This window comes from Anolis carolinensis, chromosome 1 (assembly GCF_035594765.1).
Source record: "Anolis carolinensis isolate JA03-04 chromosome 1, rAnoCar3.1.pri, whole genome shotgun sequence".
In the NCBI taxonomy this organism is placed as follows: Eukaryota; Metazoa; Chordata; class Lepidosauria; order Squamata; family Dactyloidae; genus Anolis; species Anolis carolinensis.
The window spans coordinates 340,865,245-340,879,506 of record NC_085841.1 but is presented as its reverse complement, the minus strand read 5'-3'; the positions used below and the strand labels follow the sequence as shown (position 1 = coordinate 340,879,506).

Sequence of the window (14,262 nt, the reverse complement as noted above, 5' to 3'; positions counted from 1 at the left end):
TTCTGTAACAGCTTTTATATTGTAATTCATTAATGTAATGGTGACTAGCATGTATCTTTGTGTGTTCTGGTACAGTGCTGTATGAAAACTGTGCTGTGTGCTATCACTCTCTTAGAGACACTGTAATGTCTGCTTTGGTAATAATTGAATTAACAAAAGGGACTTTTCATGTTACAGTAGAGTCACACTTATCCAAGCTTCACTTATCCAAGGTTCTGTATTATCCAAGGCAGTCTGCCTTTTAGTAGTCATTGTTTTTGTAGTAAATGTTGCAATGTTTTGGTGCTAAATTCGTGAATACAGTAATTACTACATAACATTATTGTGTATTGAACTGCTTTTTTCTGTCCATTTCTTGTAAAACATGTTTTGGTGCTTAATTTGTAAAATCATAATGTAATTTTATGTTTAATAGGCTTTTTTCTTAATCCCTCCTTATTATCCAAGATTTTCGCTTATCCAATGTTCTGTCGGCCCGTTTACCTTGGATAAGTGAGACTCTACTGTACTTCATATTTTATATTTTTGTAAGAAAAAATTAGACAAATAAATTGGTTGTTAGTAGAATAACTAGAGTTTCAATTTTTAACATTACAGTGCAAAGATCTGAGCTGGTCCTCTAGCTGTGGAGAAAAACCCTACATTTCCATCAAGGGAGTCCTTACACTGCCCAAGCCAGTTCATTTTAGGTGTTTGGCAAGAGAAGCTTCCAGTGTAAGTTATCCTTACATATTTAATATTTTGATGACTCTATTTTAAAATATCAAAGATATTGCATATGCATATTTATACGCCTAAACACTGTAGTATAGTGGCAGATAAACAATAATGCACATGAAGGGTTTTTTTCTTTAATATTTAACTGGAACAGCAGTCCTTTTTTTAAAGCAACATAGATTTTCTAATTATCAGGAGAGGTGTGACTATGGAAGTGTCTGTCAGTAGGAATGCTATTCAATCACCACAATAAATCAGTGTTATGATCTGTTGTTTTTAGCATTTGACATTGCTAAGGACCATTTTGATAACTACTTGTTCAGGATTGTTAACCTATCTATTGTGGCAGAGTTCATGTGCTGTTAATACTGACATAATGCATAGAACTTCTTGGTTAAAATATTTATTCAGGACCTTTATTTGCTTATTGTTTACATGATTACGACTTGCTCATTGTACAATCAATTACACAATAGTTACAAAGACAGAAGAACTGTCAACCTCCATGTTTTCCCAGCATTCTGCTTTATCTACCCCCACCCCCCACATAAGCAGTAAAGTGTATTGTAAAGCATGCTGCTAGGACATTTATTTTATTTTCCCTTAAGCCAAGGACACAAGTTAGTACATGTTACATCAGTTAATAGTCTGGGTATCATAGTCAGTTAGGTATATTTAGTATTTCTTTCGTTTCTTACTTTGAGTCTTAGTGATAGCCAAGATCCTTCTTGATTGGCAACAGCAGCTTGAATTGTTTTTACAAATGTCTTATATTTATACTATTGCTCGTCCAGCATTTATTTCTACAAAAAGCCAGTGGCAATTAAGATAGGCATATGCAGCATCACATTTCTTTTAACAGTAGAAAATGATTTAGCATTTTCTATTTTTTGTCTTTTTTATTGAATTTTATAATCACAATCATCCCTTTCTTTAACATTTTTAACATTTGCCTTCCAAATCTTCCTATATTTTTCCCTCCCTCCCTCTCCCTCCTTCCTCAACCACAGTACATTACTACTAATCTTGGAGGTCCAGCCACTGGTAAAGTCTTTGCATTTTTTCTTTGATGTGATCGTTGGCTCCTCCATTTTTCGCCCAATTGAAGGAGACCTTCCATCTATTTGTAATGTCCCGTTTTTTCATTCTTGTTACTTGCTTAGTCATAATTCCCGTAATGTCTAAGAACACTTGATCATACATATAATCATTCCAATTGTTGATATAGCATCTTCTATAAATACAGCAGATTTCTCAGTTCAGTGCATCAAACATGTCACTATCCCATGTAATTGTTCCTTGCAAACTTGAAAAAAAACCTGTAAGATCAGTGTTGGTGTCATCAGGGGGAGTGTAACCCCATCCAGCACATGCTGGATCCCTATTCCATGATCTGCCTTCCGACTGACCAGGAACACCTCTGTCTGTATTAAGTTTCGATTTGTTTGCACTCATCCAATCAATTACTGAAGACAGACACTGGTTTAGGGTCAGGACAGCTTCCTTGGCTTTAGGTGGGAAGGTGTAGCAGAGTTGGGTGTCATCTGCATATAGAGTGGCAGCACACTCCAAAATTCTGGATGACCTTTCCCAGCCAGTTTCATGTATATGTTAAACAGAATGGGAGACAAAACGGAACCCTGTTTCTTACTAAGTGGCTGGTCAGGCAACTGTCAGCTGACAAACTGGAGGAAGGTGCTGTCAGAGCCCATGAGTATAAGGGAGGTGTGTCCCTCTCCTCTTCCCTTAAGCAGCTTGGGACCTGGCATAATGGAGGTACACCTGGCTGCTTCTCTCTCCTCTCCAATTTTAGAATTTTAGAGTTCATTTTTGTGATGGATTATTATTTCCTTCTAGGACATAGCATTTATGGAAACCTTTGTGTTTGCTATCAAATTGCAACTCCTGCAGACCGTAAGACTAGTGCTCAAAGTACAAGCTCAGTCTCCCAGGAAGAAAACCTTAGGAGAATGCACTTTGTCACTGCGACAGCTCAGTTCACAAGAAACAGAGCACTGGTTGATGATCACACCTCCTTCCAAATCTTCAGTAAGTTTATGTGTTCGTGTTTGAGGGTGCTTTTAAAGTTGTTTGGAATTGATATCATGTGAGACAAGTCTTATTCTGCCCGGATCCTGAAAGTATACATTATAAATAATGCACTTGACCATGAACCTTGTGTAAGCCACACACTCTCAGCCTCAGAGATAGGCAGAGGCAAAGCCCCTTTGAACAAACTTTACCAATAAAACCCCATCATGGTCTGTGTTCTGCCTTAAGTTCTCTGTAAGTCAGAAATGACTTAAAGATAGACAACTACAGCAAACACCATAAAATAACGTTATGCTGAAACAGAACAGCTGTCTTAAGGTACTTTAGTTCTACATATAATAATCATGCTAAGAGTTTGACGAAAACACTATAAAGTTTTAACTAAGTTATAACCTGTATGGAATCTGAAACTGGTGGAGCTGGAATTGACAGCAATAAACAGTTTCAATACCTGATCTTGGCTATGTTTATAATATAGAAGAAAATTAATTTACAAACAGGCATGCAAGCAGTAGGGGTGAAGACATTCCTATGGAATTGATTTAAGGGTATATTCACCCTAAGTGATGGCTGATAGATTTTAATTATGTCTTGCCACTTTAACATTTTGAATGGGAAGGTCATGCTGTTTCTTCATTTTCTAAGACCCAATGCAAAATAATACAATTAAATAAATTTTAGGAACCTGCTTCCCTTCTGACAGAAGTTGGCTAGATGGGAATTTTTAAAACCCCGCAGGACAATGGCCAGGGGATTGAACAGGAGTCTCCCAGCTTTTATGGCCAAAATACGCACAATGGTCTGTTAGCTTGGTAATCAGACTAGAAAACCAGCAAGTGGATGCTATGACTATATTCACATTCTTTTTGTGTCAAAACTATTGTATGTCATTTAACATCTGTATAATAAAAGGTTTTGTTTCTGATTTCTGAAAACTGTCTCAGATACAAAAATAACATATATTTGCTCTCTCACTGTCTGTACAGGCAAGTTCTGCAGAACTGAAAATAGGCACCTGTTTTCAAGCAGTAAACTGCCGGATCCAGTTGCAAATTCTTGAAGCACAGAACCTTCCAAGCTCATCCACACCACTCTCTTTAAGTAAGTATTGCAGTATTTTGTTTGTCCTTTTCTAAATATTTTGGGCTTCGGTGGAGTAGATCCCATGTAGTTCAGTCATTATCAGTGTTTAATATAATCTTCGCAATGCACTGCTATTTTATTTTTTTTGTACTGATGTCAGTGCTAATTCCAGTGGTTACCTTGCTAGATTACAGTTTATTTGTTATGAAGCCATGTTGACTTGTTTGCTCTTTCAAATCAGCCGCAAACTTATTGATAATGCCATGTAAGAACAGCTGTATGTTGCTGTATGTCTTCAAGTCATTTCTAACTAATCAGGACCGTAAAGTGAGCCTATCATGGGGTTTTCTTGGCAAGATTTGTTCATGGGCAGTTGCCCTAACCATCCTCTGAGATTGAGAGATTGTGACTTGCTCAGGATAATCCAGTAGGTTTCCATGGCCAAGTAGACATTCAAAGTCTGGTCTCCAAAATCATAGTTCAGTGCTCAAACATTAATATCTATAAACTGTGGTCCATATGTGGTTCTGAAAAGTATTACTAGTAAGGAAGCAGTTGGATTTTTGCAGTGTCTTTATTGTTCATCGCAGTAGCTATATTATGTTACATTTTATTACACATTCCAATTTTGTAATGATTTGTTTTAATGAACATTAGCATACATTTTTGTACTTCCTGTTTTTAAATTATACATTGGGGAAATATTTTTGAAATAATTTTGCAACTAATTTCTTTTGTTCTAGATTTTTATGTAAAGGTTTCCAAGCTTAGCACTGAAGGACTGATTGATAAAAAAAAGACTCGACTACTGAAATCTACTAATGGTCAAGTGAAATGGGGGGAAACTATGATTTTTCCAGTGAGCCAGAATGAATGTGGTATAAACTTTCTCATCAAACTCTACAGCAGGACGTCAGTGAGAAGAAAACACTTTGTTGGACAGGTTAGTTTATTTTCTCCACCTAACTCAAGGAGGTGGTTCTGGGGCAGGGGTGGGGACATAGTATTGGGGTAAATTCACATGCTCTCAAGTGCAGCTCTTTGTAAGCCAAATGATGTTGGGCTTGGACCATGCTCCCTTACATTGGATTCTGGCCAAAGTATTTAGTGGAACTTTTCCACCAGTGCTTTGATTAGGGATTAAGGATTCCTCTCTTCTTGGGTGGTGAAGAGGGAGAAGGAGCAAAGTACTATCAGTGCCTGTAAATAATGTTTGACAAGGCAGGTTGGTTTGCCTAGAGAAGAGGGAGGAGGAGTAAGCCACCAATTTGTTCATTTAAGTGAACAAAAATCTCAAAGACTACCCTAATTATGAATTTGAATTCAATATATAATTTGTACAATTCTGTATGATGTGTAATGAAATAATGACATTACAACTTATGCATATGTTTATACAGTACTTTAGGCAATTTTGGTATTGATAACATTAAAAATTCTCTGTTTAGATGAAGCAAATAAAATTTATCTGGAAAAATGTATTATCTTGTTCCTAATCCCACTAGTCCAAACATTACTCATTCCGATCCTTCCCATGGGCTTTCTATATCTTACATTCCATCTCCATCATGATTGCGAATGTTGGGAAATTCTAGATTCTATGCATTTTACTTGTCTGTCTTCAATTTTCACTTCTATCACAGCACTGTTGGAAATGCATGCTTTTCCTACAGAGTGGAGAAGGATGGCAAGTCTTTTGTCATGTAGTAACACCACTGGGGTTTTAGCTTCTGTGTTCAGCTAAGCTAGTGGATTTGTAACCCTAAAATTAAATACCAGCCCTACTGACAGTCAAGACAGTCAAAGACTTCTTAAGATTCATAAATGAAACAACTTATGGATAAACTGGTTAATAGTTTTAATTTTAAAAAGCTGTATCTGTTTACATGCTGTCATTGCAACTATGAAGGAGGAAATACCAGCTTGTACTGCTATTTCAAGTAAGTAGGACAAAACTGTATTTTCAAGTGTTGCTTCATATAGAAATTCAGGATCCCAAAATAATATCAAAGTCACCCATCCCACCCTACGAGAAAATAGGATTGTCGTCTCCCTGATAAATCAATAAAACACTTAATCTGTTTTTCAAATTAAACATAAAACTAACAGGAAATGGTTAATCTTTATTAAATGTAATTGTTGCTTTTAACTGTTATTTTGTGTGCCAAGCATTGATTGTAGAATTTCAAAAGCCAGTTTTCAGCTTTGGGGCCCAAGTGTTTGATTTGCTCCATCATCAGGTCATCTAGGCCAGATGCTTTACCAGTCTTACATCGCTTGATGGCTTCTCTGAGTTCTTTCAGGTTTAGAGGAGAAGACAATTGGTGGGTTTCAAGTTCTGGCACCCTGTTGATTTTCATCTTTATTCTGCTGCATTTGGTTTTCCCATTCTGAATTAGCTGGTGAGCTATCTGGTCTGGTGTCACGTTTGCGTGTACATGGTTGACCAGAGGGTCACTATCCAGGTGTCTCGGCAATTGCCAGGCTTTTTGGCTACTCTTGGACATGTCAAGGTTCTCAAGCAGCTCTATCCAACGGTCTTTCTTAGCGTTAGCTAAGGCTGTAGATAGTTTTTGGCCTGCTGCTATAGTCCCATCACTGTATGGATTCTCTTGAAATAGTCTGAGATATTCCTGTAGCTGATTTAGCGATTCTTCGTTTAGGCCTGGTAGGTAGCTTGTGTGATAGCCTCTAGGGATTGAGAGCCTTGAGGATCTTTTCACAGCTTCTACAAACAGGTCATAATTTTCTATAGATGGTTCTATATCAGAAATAGCAGCTTTCAAGGTCTCTGTAAACTTTGTCCAGTTAGCTTTATTGAAGTTATATCTTCTGCGGAATGGGACACTTTTTGGTCTTACAGCTGCATATGCTACGCAGTATATTGGTCTGTGTTGTGTGTTAGGTATCGTGTTTAATACCCTTTTGATGCATTGGTGGATTATGCTTTCCTTTACAAAAATCAGATCAGGGTTATAACCACGCTTCCATCGGCCGCTATTGAAAGATGGTGGTAATTTACTGTCATGGAGGAGGCTCATTCTATTATTGTCAGCCCACGTTAGAACTGCTTCGCCATTTCTATCATCTCCGTCATAGCCCCAGACACAGCTATGGCTATTGAAATCTCCCACAACAAAATGGACGTCATGATTGTGGCAATTGGTTGGGGGCATAAAATAGAAATCAGCCCCAGATGGTTTATAGAGTGATGATACGATGCAACTATCAAGTTCCACAGATAAGATTTCAATGTTGTTCACTTCTGTGAGGGAATTTGCAGAGATTGCTACATCGGATCGTACAAAAACGGCACTGCCATATTGTCTGTGAGGTCGTTCCACTGCCAGTTGCATTCCAAGAATTTTTGGTCTTCTCATTGTGATGTCTCTGTGTATTTCCTGTATACATAGGATGTCACACGAAATGTCCTCAGACATTTTGGCTAATAGTTCTTCCTTAGCAAGTGACAAACCTTCTATATTAATAGACAGAATCGTTAGCAGTGGTCTTGATAAAGACTTTTAGTATTCATCCATTCATCCAATGCTTTTGGGGTGGAATCAATTCTTGGCACACAAACAGATTCCCAGAGCATGGAGGAAAACTAAGATCATTGCCATTTTAAAACCTGGTAAAGATGCCTCCAATGCCAAGAACTACCGACCAATCTCCCTCTTATGTCATCTATATAAAGTCTATGAGAGGATGCTATTAAATCGACTAGGACCTGTTATCGAACCCAAGCTTATTGCACAACAAGCAGGTTTCAGACCAGGGAAAAACTGTACAGGTCAAATTCTTCATCTGACTGAGCATATCGAGGAAGGCTATGAGAAAGGCTGCATTACGGGAACAGTTTTTGTGGACCTTACGGCAGCCTATGACACGGTGCAACATAGAAAAATGCTGCATAAAGTCTACCATATCACCCGGGACTTTGACTTTACAAAAACTGTCCAGACCCTCCTAGAAAACCGCAGCTTCTATGTGGAGTTTCAGGGCCGGAAAAGCAGATGGAAGAGGCAAAAGAATGGTTTACCCTAAGGCAGCGTTCTTGCACCGACCTTGAACACGCCTATTTGTATTTTAGAATGTGTTTATGAATGTTGATGTAAGCTAATAATTTTTAATCTGATTTATAATGTACTGTACAGTTTTTATATGTGTGTTTTATTGTAAGCCGCCCTGAGTCCCCTGTTGGGTGAGAAGGGCAGGATATAAATGTTTTAATAAATAAATATAAAGAAATAAATTTAGCATCTTCACGAACGATCAGCCACTACCACCACTCACAAAGAGTTTTATATATGCTGATGACCTTGGCCTTACAACACAAGCGAAAGATTTTGAAACAGTTGAAAACCAACTCACTAATGCCTTGAAAGATCTCTCCAGCTACTACAAAGAGAACCACCTGAAGTCTAACCCTGCCAAGACACAAGTGTGTGCTTTCCACCTATGTAACCGTGAAGCCAACAGGAAACTGAAAGTTACTTGGGAAGGCCAAGAGCTCGAACACTGTTTCCATCCTAAATATCTTGGTGGTCACCTTAGATTGAACACTAACATATAGGAAATACTGCATGAACACCAAGCACAAAGTAACTGCACACAACAACATCCTGCGGAAACTGACTGGCAGCGCATGGGGTGCAGACCCACAAATAATAAGAACATCAGCCCTGGCCTTGTCTTTCTCAACTGCTGAGTACGCCTGTCCTGTCTGGCAAAAGTCTGCCCATGTGAAGCAGGTGGACATAGCACTAAACGAAACATGCAGAATAATCACAGGATGCCTTAAACCTACACCTGCTGATAAACTCTACAAGTTAGCTAGCATTGCCCCTCCTGACATGCGACGGGAAGTTGCTGCTAACTGCGAGAGAAATAAGGTCGAACATTGTGAAAGCCACCCATTGCATGACTAAAAGCCTCCTCCCACCAGACTCAAATAAAGGAAGGGCTTCATGAGAACCACCACTCCTTGATGTTCCTCCAGCAACAGCAAGAGTGTCCCTCTGGGCAGCTAAACCTGGCAATTCTAACTGGATGGCCCCCCATGAGGGTCCTCCTTCAGGAGCAAACCAAGAATGGGCAACTTGGAAGTCCCTGAACAGACTCAGAAGTGGAGAGGGCAGATCTAAAGACAACTTGGCAAGGTGGCACCAGGGCCGGTCGGAGATAAATTTAAATATTAAGCGGGGGTGCTGAAAAGCGCCCCCCGCCGGCCCCGCCTCCTGCGCCCTGGCCCCGCCTCCCACCCAGCGTGTCCTGGCCCCGCCTACCACGCTGCATGGGAGGTGGGGCCAGGGCACGCTGGGTGGGAGGCGGGGCCAGGGATGGCCCCGCCTCCCATGCTATTCGCCCTGGCCCCGCCTCCCACGCAGCGTGGGAGGCGCGGCCAGGGTTGGAAAGAGGGAGGCTTCGCCGCCCGGGGAGGGGAGGAGGGGATCCCTCCTCCCCTTCCCGGGCGGCGAAAGAGGGAGCCACAAGGCCAGGGCGCACTGGTTGGGCGGCGGGGCACCGTCAGAGCGGTGCCCCGCCTCCCGCCCAGCCTGACGGCGCCCCCCGGGACCTGCGCCCGAGGCGGCGGCGTCACGTGGCCTCTATGGTGGGGCCGGCCCTGGGTGGCACTACCTGGAGGAATCCTCCACCTTGTGTGACTGTGGAGCAGAACGAACAACTCTGCATATGTATGCTTGCCCACAATGTCCTGCCTCATGTACAGAGGAGGAGTTGCTTAAAGCTACGGACAATGCGGTTGCTGTTGCCCGCTTTTGGTCTAAAACTATTTAGGTGCTTGTGATTTCCTTTTTTTTTTCCTTTTCATCATTTTAAAATGTATTTTGTTATGCAATGCTTTTGACATGAAATAAATATTTAATGGGAATCAGTTACATTAGAAGTCCATTCTGCTGGTAAGCAATGGAATGATGTTACCATCAAATTTGTAAAGATTGAGCCAGGAGAAGTTATTTAGTCAAGGATCAGCTGATACAGAATTCCAATCTAAGTTTGACAGGTATTTTAAGCACCTTCAACATTTTTTTAGATGTAGTATTTCATGTCAATCAAGCTGTCTAATGCTGCAAAATATTCCTCTTAATGCTAGGAGTTACATCATTTTCATTGTCAGTATTTTGAACAAACACCAAGATGTCAAATTTTGACACAGTAACATGCAAGAAGCAAATGGCAAAGCTTGTAAGAACAAAGTTGTTTTTCATCAGTGGTAATTCATAAATCTTAAAACAAACTGCACAGTGATGAGCAAGCAAAACAATGAATGAATATATAAATATTTGTAAAGTATTATTTAGCACTTGTTTGAACTGAAGGTATCTTTGTCACTGTATAAACTAAAAGGCCTATTGTTCATACCACACATGCAAGCCTTTAATTCTATCAGATAATGATTTAATGTTTTGCTGGACATGTTTCAAAATGGAACACTAATTGTGTTTATCTGTTGATATTTTTTTTGATCCACAGTATCTGTTTGAATTTGTAATTATTGTGCATAAAAGATAGTCTTTCTATAGTAAAAAAAATTGAAACCTCAATGCCAAAATACAGTAGAGTCTCACTTATCCAAGCCTCACTTATCCAAGTTTCTGGATAATCCAAGCCATTTTTGTAGTCAATGTTTTCAATATATCGTGATATTTTGGTGCTAAATTCGTAAATACAGTAATTACAACATAACATTACTGCATATTGAACTACTTTTTCTGTCAAATTTGTTGTATAACATGATGTTTTGGTGCTTAATTTGTAAAATCCTAACCTAATTTGATGTTTAATAGGCTTTTCCTTAATCCCTCCTTATTATCCAAGATATTCGCTTATCCAAGCTTCTGCCGGCCCGTTTAGCATGGATAAGTGAGACTCTACTGTAGATGAAAGTAATTTCCACATCCCATTTGATATATTTGAATTTTAAAAATTTTATTCAAACAGTCAACATAATACAATACAAATATGAACATAAGACATGTCCACTGCAAGTGGCAGAATATTAAAGCAAATAGCAAGATACAGTAGAGTCTCACTTATCCAAATTAAACTGGCTGGCAGAACGTTGGATAAGCAAGTATGTTGGATAATAAGGATAGATTAAGAAAAAGCCTATTAAACATCAAAATAGGTTATGATTTTACAAATTAAGCACCAAAACATCATGTTATACAACAAATTTGACAGAAAAAGTAGTTCATTACACATTAATGCTATGTAGTAATTACTGTATTTATGAATTTAGCACCAAAATATCACAATGTATTGAAAACATTGACTACAAAAATGTGTTGGATAATCCAGAATGTTGGATAAGTACATGTTTTTTAAAATCCGTTGTTAGCTGCAGGGAGATTTCAACTCATGGCAAACTTTTCATAGGGTTTTCCTGGCAAGATGTATTCAAAAGTGTGTCACTGCTGTTCTCTTGAGGCTGAGAGAAAGTCATCTGCCCATAGTTACAAAGTGGGTTCCATGGCTGAGTGGGGATTTGAATCCTACTATCCCAGAGTCCTAGTCCATTGCTTAAACTATATTCCTGATCTTTTTGGCATCCTTTCTGTTCTCCGTTTAAAGTCCAAACTGATGTAGTCATTTTGTTTATCAAGGAATCAAAATAAATGTTGTGCATGGTATGTGTGAAATGTTTCTTGGTACTATTCCCTCTTCTTTTTCTCCTATGCAGGTCTGGCTAAGTAGTGACAGTAACAGTTTTGAAGCAGCTGCTCAGTGGCAAGACACAATTACCAATCCAGAGAAGGTTGTTGTCAAATGGCACAATGTTAGTTCAGCATGCTGATGCTATGGGTGATTCATTGGCTCATGAACAGGACTTTACCCGAAAGACTTCTATAGATGTTTAAAACGAACAGCCATCAGTTAAGAGAAAAAGGACATATGGACTGCACAGTGTCACTTCTGGAGAGGAAAATGTTGTGCTGGAGAAAATTGACAACAGGCAAAATCCTGGAAATGTTAATGGAAGTCAGAGCCCACCTTTGCGAGTGGCAAGGTTAACTGCCTGGCTTTTATTGTATGTAATGATTGCCAATGGACTTTTTGTATATTTATGGTCATCCTAAAAAAAAAACTGGGGTGATTGCATATTTATGTTCATTTTAGAAAAAGTTAATATTCTTAGATTTAATTCAGCTTATATTTGGATGTATTTTTCTTCGGGAAGACTTTAACCCTTTATCATTTTGAAAACAGTGCCTTAGCTACCATTTTACTTCTCAAGCTTTGGAAGAGTATGCTCTTGCTAGTTCTATCTTCATGGTGAACAACAAATAAGCAGGAAGCAACTGTGTTTTAAAAACCTTGAAATAAACTCAAAGCATGTATGGTGACATAATGGTGTCGGAATTTAAGGGGGTGGGAGATAGAATGGCACCTCTTGCCATGCTAAGGTAATTTACCACCATTCTACACTTTTTCAAAACTGAAATGTGCAGTTACTATTCTTGCATCTTGGACCTAATGTTCAACCCACTATGGTGAACAGAGATGTTACTTTAACAACAGATCCTCCAAGAGGTGGGTATACTGAATCAGAAACAAATAGAGGACAGGAATCAAGATTTTGATTTAAAGGTCTCTTGTCAGAATTCCATAATTTAGTGCCCTCCAGATACATCAGGCTTTAACCTCCATCCCTCCTGACCATTGACAACACTAACAGGGATTTGTAGTAGGAAGTTGTAGCATTTAGTGGGCACATCCTGTTCAGAAAGTTATGCCAATTGTTGTAATTTAAGTTTAAGAGAGTGAAACATTGAAATAAATAAACAATAAATTATTTCAATGTTTCACTCTCTACAAATATTTCAATATGAATATTTCAAGAATCTTTCATAGATTCAAATTGCAGGAAAAAAGATTCCACCATAACATTAGGAAGGACTTCATGATGGTGAGAACTATTCGGCAGTGGAATATGCTGCCTGGGAGTGTGGTGGAGTCTCCTCCTCTGGAAAATTTTAAACAGGCTAGATGACCTGTGGTCTGGATGGCTCTTGTGGTCTGTTCCAAATCTCTGATTCTGTGGTGAATTTGTGAGCTCATATCCAATGAATAGCTGAATTGATGTGTTTTTGTGAAGATTGCAGCTAGCTGGAATTAGAGAGCATGAGGTCAGTTGGACTGGCTAAGACAAACATATGTCTTCTCTACTGTCTAGAGCAGTGGTTCCCAAACCTATTTGGCTTATCGCCCCCTTTCAAGAAAAAATATTACTCAGCGCCCCCTGGAAAGGGGGTGTGGCTTAGAAGGGTGGGCGTGGCTCCTGCTCAAGAGGGTGGGGCTGAGCCTCTCCCCTAGTCCAAGATGCAGGGCTGGGAGGGGGAGGTGAGGTGAGTGGGGCCACAAATGGGCGGCCAGGAGTGGGATAGACGGAGTTACAAGCTCTGAGGCAGGGTTGAGCTTCTATCCCTGTCCTGCGGTGCCTGTCAGAACACGGGATGGGGCTAGAGGAGGGGGAGGGGCCTCTTCCCAAATGCCTGATGGGGCTGAACCTCTATACCCCGCCCCCGTGTTCTAACAAGCGCCTCAGGGGAGGTATACAGAGGCTCAGCCCTATCTCACGCACTTGGGAAGAGGCCCTGCCCCTAGCCCTGCCCTTTAGTCCTAAAAGGCCTCTCAGGAAAGGTATAGATGCTCAGCCCTGTCTCAGGCTCTTGGAAGGAGGCCCCGCCCCCTTCCTTAGCTCCGCCCTCTGTCTCCTAACAAATGCCTCAGGAGAGGTATAGATTCTCAGCCCTGTCTCAGGCTCTTGGGAAGAAGCCACGCCCACTCTTCTATCTCCACCTCCTGTGTCCTAACAGGCGCCTCAGGTGCTTAGCCCTATCTCCGGCACTTGGGAAGAGGCCCCGCCCCTCCCCTGACCCCGCCCCCATGACCTAATAGGTGCGATCACCGCCCCCCTGGATTACTGCAGCGCCTGCCAGGGGGCGGTAGCGCCCACTTTGGGAATCACTGGTCAAGAGGTTACTTATATAAGGTGCTACAATATTCTTATTGTTATTTAATTTATATCTTGCATTTTCCAAGCCTTTGGGCTCAACTGTTTACAGAAGTTAAAACACATACAAATAAAAGCTTATGTCAGACAGAAAGTTAAAATATAACCACAGTAAGTTATTAAGAAAGTTAAAAGTATACACTCAGGCTATATAGAGCAGTTTCCCAAACTCTAGTTTTTGAGGTTTTTTGACCTCAGTTTCTGGGAGCTGAAGTGCAAAACACCTGGAGGATTAGAGTTTGAGAAACACAGATTATAGAGCATTACTAAAAGCCCTTTCACCATAAACATATGTTTTCAAATGCCTTCCAAAGTTAAAATGTATTCATCTGCTGATGCTAGGACACTGGAAGGAACTAGTCTACCAAGGA

The 14,262-nt window shown here is 40.1% G+C and overlaps 1 protein-coding gene across 5 annotated transcripts in view; it reads left to right on the top strand.

The window, feature by feature from the left end:
* The window catches only part of tc2n (tandem C2 domains, nuclear), a 47,313-nt gene extending 35,087 nt beyond the window's left edge, over positions 1-12,226 (top strand). For 4 of the 5 annotated variants that reach the window (XM_008112912.3, XM_062968163.1, XM_062968158.1 and 1 more), the window contains 5 exons: positions 598-714; positions 2,575-2,766; positions 3,756-3,870; positions 4,596-4,795; positions 11,558-12,226. In XM_008112912.3, coding sequence (XP_008111119.1) covers positions 598-714; positions 2,575-2,766; positions 3,756-3,870; positions 4,596-4,795; positions 11,558-11,671 — 738 coding nt within the window. In that variant the 3' untranslated portion in view covers positions 11,672-12,226. Of the gene's footprint in view, positions 1-597; positions 715-2,574; positions 2,767-3,755; positions 3,871-4,595; positions 4,796-5,761; positions 5,793-11,557 lie in introns of all 5 variants that reach the window. The other variant, XM_062968162.1, reaches the window with a different exon arrangement.
* Positions 12,227-14,262: the final 2,036 nt, after the last annotated feature.